Below are 8655 nucleotides of genomic sequence, written 5' to 3'. Positions count from 1 at the left end.
TCCCCTAACAACTCCATTCAAATTCTATTCAAACTCTCCCCTTAGCTGTGTTTCAGTCCAACTCCACCACCTACACAGCTCAAGCAGCAAAATAGATACCTCAGTGCATAACCCAGGACTTGAACCTCAGATCTCACAATTACACAACGACTACCTTGCCACTAGACTAGAAGCTCTTTTTGTGTCATGAAACAAGCACTATAATTTATAAGGCCTATATGCCAGTGTCCAGATTCATTTAAGAGCAAAACTAAAAATTCTGCAAAAGCCAAAACTTGAACCCCTGACTTCTCAGTCACTTCCAAATACTCCTAAATCACTTAACCACTGATGTAGACATTCATTTATGTCACTTCCTTGCACAACTAAATATTTATGTGTAGTCTCCTAATTGTTCTCTTGTTCAAAACCTATTTCTTCTAGGCCCAAAATTTGGGGTGTTACAATATAGACCACCAGAATGTTAAGCAATGCCAAGTTTATGTTTCAACCAGATAGGGTAAAAAAGGAAAGAGGCTACTTAGATAGAGAGGTATACATAGTACACATAAATATTAATGGCATAATGCCAAAAATAGCTTTTAACGTTTAACTATTTGGTCACTTTAGCCCTTTATGTTTTTTTAGAGCCTTTTAACACCTAATTTTTTTTTTGCAAAATTGGTTTATTTTTAACATACATGCTAACATCGTCATTAGTTTACTAACGGTCAACATTAACCACTGACATGGCGATCCAAATGTAATTAAATGCTGACTTGACACTATTTTTTCTTATATGCCACATCAACAAATGCTTTTAAAATTATTAAAAAATAAATAAAAAATCCCTATTCCATCATGTCCCAGCTCTAACCCTAATCCTATTCCTCTTCATCTTTCACTGCCAATCAACAATTAGTGTTGACCGTTAGTCAACTAATGGCCATGTTAGCATGTATGTTAAAAATAGATCAATTTGACAATTAAAAAAAGTTATGTGCTAAACTGCTCCATAAAAACATAAAGGGTTGAAGTGACCAAACAGTCTAACGTTAGGGGCTATTTTTGGCATTATGCCAATATTAATCCGCTAGGGAAGTTGCGGCTCCCACATGATTTAAATAGGTATGAACTAGACTGCAGCAGGACATTGTCATATATTACAAGATGAAAAAATCTCATCAGAAGGTTCAATAGGCTAATTAAGGTTTCATGGGAGGAAATGTATGCCCGGCAAAAGGGGGCCAAAAGATCTATTAGTGGACAATTGAAAGCAAAGGCTAGACATAACCATGGAAAATGACAGAAATCTCATTGAGATTTCAAATGTGGGAGTTGCATATCCTAGGAAGCCTCATTTGGAAATAGACTAATAAGAAAAAGGTCTCGGTATGTTAGTGAGCTTTAGTACTTCTAGCAGTGAGAACAACAAAAACTAGTGAAGACGGTAGAAATCTTGGGCAATCGCCACCAGAAATAATGAACGTGGTTATAAGGGAGTTTAATTTTGAGCTAAATGTTTCATGTTTTCTTAAAATTCCATATGCAGATCTCACTAAGTTCTCCTGAACTTATAAGTTTTCTTCCTGAATGCAAGTTAGTTAAAGATTTGAAAATCATGAGGGACAAAGCCAGACTTTTCTAGGGGTTAAGCGAAACGTGACAACTGTGCATGTTTATAGAGGGGCACCCATAGAGGCTCCGTCTCAAGGTTTTAGTTGCCTCTTTACATTTTTTAGTCCTTCTCCAAAAATCTTGTAATTGACTGATGGAAATAAAGCTTTAAAGTTTTATTACAAGTTGTTAAGTATGTATCTTAAACCAAAAAAGAAATTTTGTTAAGTCTTTTGGGTTAATATGCCATCCGATACCCGGACCTGGAAAATAGGTCAGGTAGAGGGTGTTTTTAATTTGTATCCTACCACTAAGAGTCTGCCAGAGGTAGCGAACAAGCCTACATTTGTTATGAGAAAGCGAGGCGGTTCTCTAGACTCTATTTCTAAGTGTTCTTGGCAAAGAAGTCACCAAAAAAGGAAAGTCCACAAAGGACTTCCGTATGTGGAATGTTCACCAAGGGCTACCTTTTGTGGAATGTCTGCCAAGGACCATCTATTTCGAAAAGTTCACTAAGGACTAACGAAAGAAGATGATGTTCGTTAGGACTATCTAGTGTTGGGAAGTCCACTAAGGACTATCTTATAAAAGGGAAGTTCACCTTATACGATCTAATGAGGAGATAGTTTGCTATTTGTTGCGGGGAATATCTATTCAGTCTATCTTGAAGAAGGAAAGTCTAGTGTGGCTATCTTACAAGTACAACTCCATAAAGAAAGAGTGGTGCTTCAACTACCAATTAAATCTTATATTTGAAGGTCACATACGATAATATAAGTAAATAGGTTTTCCTCAAAAATGGTATATGCACAATTTAGGTTATAAGAGAGTGGATGTTTGGATAATATAGTAAGTTAATTTTGGACTCGATGCGAAATGAAGGAATCAGGGTGAGAACTGGCCTTCTTGGCAAATCGCTTGCAATTCTGCCAAAGCTAGTCGAAAATCTATGCATCTGCTTGCGTGGCTATCTTTAATGAGACAAACCAACAAGGTAAAATAAGATGGTAAAATGAAGCGTGGAAAAATATAGTCTCAAAAAAGGGTCATCAGAAAGTGTACGATTGCTTCTAAATCCTCCACCGATATATTGGTAGTGATTTGTTCAAGAGAAATGTATAGGTGTTGTCTACACCAGTCAAATTACAAAACCTTCTATGTTACCCAAGGAGTTTAATTATGTGCAATAATTATTTATTACTCAAGACTTCAAGAGTCATTTATGAACACTGTTGTACAGATTCTCACTATGTTCATTCAAACTTATGAGTATTTTTCCTTGATTGTAGGATCAAGGGATGACTCGAGATTTGTGTGGAGGGACCAAGCCAAATTCGTCAAGTCCACGCTGATGGCATTTTAGCAGTATCATACACATAGAGGGATACCTTGAGAGGCTACTTCTTAGGGATTGAATAAGTATAATTCTATGGAATTTAAGTTCCAAGTCTACAGTAAATATACATATATATACATGCCCAGTAAAGAGAAAATGATTGTAAGAACTTTAATCTATGAACCTTAGTGTTGGTATAATAGAAAGTTTATTTGAACTTCAATTTTTTTAATATTGTTGATATCCAAGAGATTAGACTAAATTTATATAGTAAATATGGATTAAATATGACGTTGTTAAATTTGTACTTAAGTCAGAAATGTTGTTAAGTAAAACGATTTAATTGTGACATTTGGTACCTGGACCCGGTGATCAAGTCAGGTATAGGGTGTTACAAATAATATACATGATTCGGTAAATGTTTGGAAACAGAAAAAAAAATTTGAGTATAAAGAATTCAATTTATGTTTAGATTTGATTAAGGATATGATTTTTTATATTCATTAGTTAGATCTAATTTTAGTTTCAAAATCAGGTTATATTCAAACTGAGATTTGATTAAGAATGATTGATATTCGGTTTTGAGTGAAATTCAATTTAGGAATCATGTGAAATAAACAATGACTTGATTTATTTGGTGGACAAATATTATATTTTTAATTTATTATTTATGTAATTATAATTGTACTAATACGTAACGTGCTGATTATGGTGGGAAAAAAAATCAAACAGATGTGTTTAGTAAGTTCATGAACAGCGATGGGAAGTTCAAGGAGTGCTTAAGTGAAGATGCAGCAGGGCTATTGAGCTTGTATGAAGCTTTATACCTTGGGGTGCATGAAGAAGGTGTTCTTGATGAGGCCAAGGCCTTTAGCACTAAACATCTAAAATTGGCAATGGACAAGTTGGAGTTGGAGAAGGATTTAGCCCAACAAATCAAAGAATCACTTGAAGTTCCATTATATTGGAGGTTGCCTAGAATGGAGGCTCGAAACTTCATCAATATCTACCAAAGAGATGAAAATAAGAAGTTAGCTTTGTTGGAACTTGCTAAGTTGGACTTCAATCTTTTGCAGTCAGTTTACCTCCAGGAGCTAAAGGAGCTCGCAGAGTAATTCTCCTACACCATCTTAGAAAAAACTAACACAAAGTCAAAATGGCCATCATTTTCATGGATACTAGAATTAGTTCCCAGTTCATAATTTTCCTAATTCAATTAGATACCAAATCTTAATGAACCTATTACGCATCAATTCCTTTAGATATATTATCTAAAAATAAAATAATTTTTTTTAAAATTCTTCGAATACTAAGTCACCATGTAAATGAATGTTATAATCATTAAAAAAAAATTCAAATCAATCTCATAGTAACTTTCAAATTGAAAAAATAAAATAATTTCTCTAATTTTTCATACGGAATTAAGTATGAATCCAACTAATATATAAGTATTTTATCCATTTTAAAATTTGACATCTAGTTCTCAAAAAACCAAATATTGACAAGATATGATAGGCCATATATAGCTATTTCATATTAACCTCGATATCAAGTGATTGGTTAAATAACTCAATATCCGCAACTTTTTTTTTTATCTTCTTATTATGAATTTTCTTTTACCAAAAAAAATTAAATTAAAAGAAATTGAAATGATGGACAGGTGGTGGAAGGGGTTGAAGATGAAGGACAAGCTGCCATTTGCAAGAGATCGGATGCTTGAGTGTTATTTTTGGGCAATGGGGACTGTTCCTGACCCAAAGTTTTCCAAATGCAGGAGAAACCTCACAAAATATGGAAGCATAGCGACATTGTTAGATGATGTATATGACACTTATGGATCAATGGATGAGCTTCATAAATACACAACTGCTGTGAAAAGGTAACTTATCTATCATTACTTTGTTGCTGCTCCTAAAAGGTAACTTATGGATGAGCTTCATATATATATCCACATATATATTATTATAAGCCTTGTGCGTAATAATACAGTGTTGTTAAACTGAATGACACTAACGTAGTTAAATAAAATCTAAAAATTAAAATTATAAAATATATTTATTATAATAATTTAACTCCGTGACGTTAGTCCAATTAAAAGAAAACATAAAAACTAAATTACATGCAGGTGGGATCTTGAGGCTATAGTAGAACTCCCAGAGTATATGAATGTGTGCTATAAGGCCATGTACAACCATGTGAACGAAATGGTTGAGGATGCATTAAATACTCATGGCCTGGATATCTTACCCTATATCAAGGATCAGGTACGTATTCAATATGCTAATTAACCAAGAAAATACAAGCTGCCAATCACTAATTAAGGGACATCTTATCATTTATCATATTAATTTTTGATCCATATGTCTTTAAAATTAGATAATTAATTATTATTCTTATTAAGAGTAATTCTAATTATGAGTATGAATCTTTCTTTATCTTGTTAATTACTCACATAATTAAATAAATGTTATTGCAGTGGATGTGTTATGTGCAATCGTTGCATGTAGGAGCAGAATGGTATTATGGAGGATATATGCCAACAACATTGGAGGAATATTTTAAAAATTCATGGATCTCAATTGGCATTCCTCTTAGTTTGGCCTACGTATTTCTTGCAATGCTTGAGGATTCCAACTCACTCAATCAATGTGAATTGCAATTATTCGAGCAGTGGTCCAGCTCTGACTTGTTTTATTTGCCATCCTTAATTACCAGACTTTTGGATGATTTAACCACTTCCAACGTACACAACGATAAATAAAGCTTTTTGTACATTCAAATGAATTAAGATGAGATTCTTTGTATGTAAAATAAAATGAAATAAAAATTTTGTCTTCTAACATGAAATTATTGGACCATTTTGAAGGTCGAGATGGAAAGAGGGGAGACAACAAATTCAATCCAATGCTACATGATACAGGAAGGAGTGTCTGAGGAAGAAGCACGAGATCACATAAAAGACTTAATATGTGATTCAATGAAAAAGTTTAACAAGTTGGTTGCTCATTCTTCTCTTCCGACTGGCTTTGCCGAAACTGCATTGGCAATGGTAAGATGTGTTCAACGAATGTATCAATTTGGTGATTGGTTTGGCGTTCAAAGCAAGGCAAATAAAGATTGTCAGAACTCTTTATTGTTCAACTGCGTTTAGGTTGGATGTTTGTTTCTACTTACAGATATCTTCTCTTTCCAAAATTTACAAGTACCGATACGATGACATAATGAGGGATGGATGGAGTGCTTTGCAAGTTAAATGGGATTTATATTAGAGTGTGGTGTGTTTTAGTTTTCTATTATTGCAAGTCATTTGGTTTGTTGTTGAGTGGCAAGTCTCTTTGGTGAACTAATATTAATAAATAGATAACAATATGAGTGAATAAAATATTTATAAAATCCTAGCAATAAATTATTATGGTTGAAGTGCAACAGATTTCTATTTGAATTTGTTAGTCTTGTGTTTAATTTTTATATAATATTTTTCAGTTGTTTTACTTGAAATTTTATATAAAAGTATGAAATATGAAAAATACCCTTAAAATAATATTAGCTACACTTTAAAGTGAAAATATTTTAATGATTTCACAACTGAGTTGGTTTCGAGTTAACTGCTGAGATCAACTTAATCAATCATTTTATATAGTATAAATAAAGATTTCAATAATTTTTAATAATAAAAATTCCAAGAAATATTAAATTAACGCTAACATATATTACAATGGTAAGCCAAAATAATAACACAACTTCCTTATTACATTCATATAATATATTCAACAATTTATAGTAATAATAATATAATATTGAATAAAAAACACTTATAATTTTACTTTCAACAATCCACAAATCTGATAACTACTACTAGTTAAAATAATTTCTAACAACTTTCATAACACGAATAACATCAAAATGGAAAACGAAATTACTTACATAATAAAATGTGTCACACCCCAAAATTGGGCTAAAAATTTTGAAGGTAAAATTGGGATTTTAGCTCTAATGAGCTCTAATGAGAAACGTTGTCGTTTTATAATTTATCGATTTACGTTATTTTCATAGAGAGAAAGAAAAATGCATCTTACGAGGTGTGTCTTCACTGTCCGGCAATGAAAACGCCTCTTATAAGGCATGCTTTCAATCACGTTAGCTAAAACCGTGTTATACAGGACGCATTTTCAATGAAAATTGACAAACTAGTTCTTTTAGTCAAATGGTTAGATGTTAGTATTTTTGTCCTTGAGTCTCGAGTTTGATTTTTCTCCTACTCACATTTGTATATTTTATTTCATGTTGTTTTAAGTTTTTTTTAATTAATATTTTTGACACATTAGTTCTTTTGGTTAGATGGTTAGATAATTATAATTTCATTTTTTTAGTCCTAAGTTTGATTCCTCTTATGTGTATCTGAAATAATTATTTGAAATATTTCATTTATAATAAACATAATGATTTTTGAAATATTTCACATATAAAAATATTTGATTTTGATTTTGAATATTTATATCAAATAATATTATATGCTATGAGTGTCACTTTGACATGAATAAGGTAATCATTTCAATCTTATTTATAGACCGTAAGAGTATATATAATATTTATATAGCAGTAGCCACATAGGAATAGGAAAGATTTATAATATTTTCCTAAATATATGTGTTAAGAACTGAACGTTGATAATGACAATGTAGAAAGATTGCAAAGAAAAAAGAAAGAAAAATAGAGCACACAGATTTTACGTGAAAACCCTTTTGGGAAAAACCACGGGCAGAGGAGAAGAAAATTCACTAATGTTGAATTCTATTGATACAAGAGGAGTTTGGACTACATCTATTTATAGGATAGAAAAAACCTAATTCTAATCAATGTCAAATATATTATGCTAATAAATGTTAAATATATTATACTAATAAATATTAAATCTTCTAGAAAGAAAATATATTTTGTTTAGCTTGACTTGCAATCAATTTCTCATAATTTGGGTCACACAACTCTTAACAATCTTCACCTTGACACAAATTTTCAACGAATAAGTTTTTCACCATGAACTCTCAACGAAGAAATTCTCCAGCTCTTCCACGAAACCCCTTAAAGGTATTCTTCAACAATGAACACCAACCAAGTCCAAGTAAAGCTTGAATTTGGTTATAGGAAGTGACTTAGTCATCGTAGGATTATCATAAGTACTAATTTTGCTAAGAACAATATAACCATGAGCAACAATATCACGCACAAAATGACACTAGACGTCAATGTGCTTTGTTCTCTCATGAAACAATTGATCCTTTGTAAGGAAGATGACACTCTGACTATCATAAAACACTTTACTGATCTAAAAGTCTTTACTGAGTTCACCAAAAAGTCCTTTTAACTAAATAGCTTCTATAAAAGCCTTGGTAATTTTCGTGTACTCAACTTTAGTAGTAGACAAAGCAATTGTAGCAAAACAACTTTCCAACTAATTATGCAGCCTCCAATAATAAAGACATACTTGGTGAGAGATCTTCTTTTTTCAAGGTCTCCAACCAAATTAGAACCAACATACCCAATGACTCCATCTCTAGTTCTTCCAAGCTATTAGCAAACATCAGTAGTACCTTGTAAGTATATGAAAACCCATTGAACTACTTTCTAGTGTTTTTTACTGGGATTCACCATGTATCTACTAATTGCACTAACTGCATATGATAAATCTAGACGTCAGCAAACCATAAGATACATGAGAGATCCCA

General features: G+C 32.2%; 1 protein-coding gene across 1 annotated transcript; it reads left to right on the top strand.

Annotated features, from left to right (window-relative positions):
* Window positions 1-4584: 4584 nt before the first annotated feature.
* Window positions 4585-6201, top strand: LOC107919183 (geraniol synthase, chloroplastic). The gene is made up of 4 exons (XM_016848699.1): window positions 4585-4811; window positions 5058-5196; window positions 5799-5981; window positions 6109-6201. The coding sequence occupies exons 1-4, from the start codon at window positions 4585-4587 to the stop codon at window positions 6199-6201; spliced, it is 642 nt and encodes a 213-aa protein (XP_016704188.1).
* Window positions 6202-8655: the final 2454 nt, after the last annotated feature.

Source organism: Gossypium hirsutum, chromosome D13 (genome assembly GCF_007990345.1).
Source record: "Gossypium hirsutum isolate 1008001.06 chromosome D13, Gossypium_hirsutum_v2.1, whole genome shotgun sequence".
NCBI classification, from domain to species: domain Eukaryota; kingdom Viridiplantae; phylum Streptophyta; class Magnoliopsida; order Malvales; family Malvaceae; genus Gossypium; species Gossypium hirsutum.
Note: the sequence above shows the minus strand (reverse complement) of the source record. Positions and strands in the feature narration are given on the sequence as shown.

Bases quoted from the DNA above. Each gene is read 5' to 3' on its own strand.
- LOC107919183 (XM_016848699.1), top strand. From the start codon at position 4,585: ATGGACAGGTGGTGGAAGGGGTTGAAGATGAAGGACAAGCTGCCATTT. The intron at 5,197-5,798 runs GTACGTATTCAA...ACCATTTTGAAG, and splicing joins TACCCTATATCAAGGATCAG to GTCGAGATGGAAAGAGGGGA. The intron at 5,982-6,108 runs GTAAGATGTGTT...TTCTACTTACAG, and splicing joins CCGAAACTGCATTGGCAATG to ATATCTTCTCTTTCCAAAAT.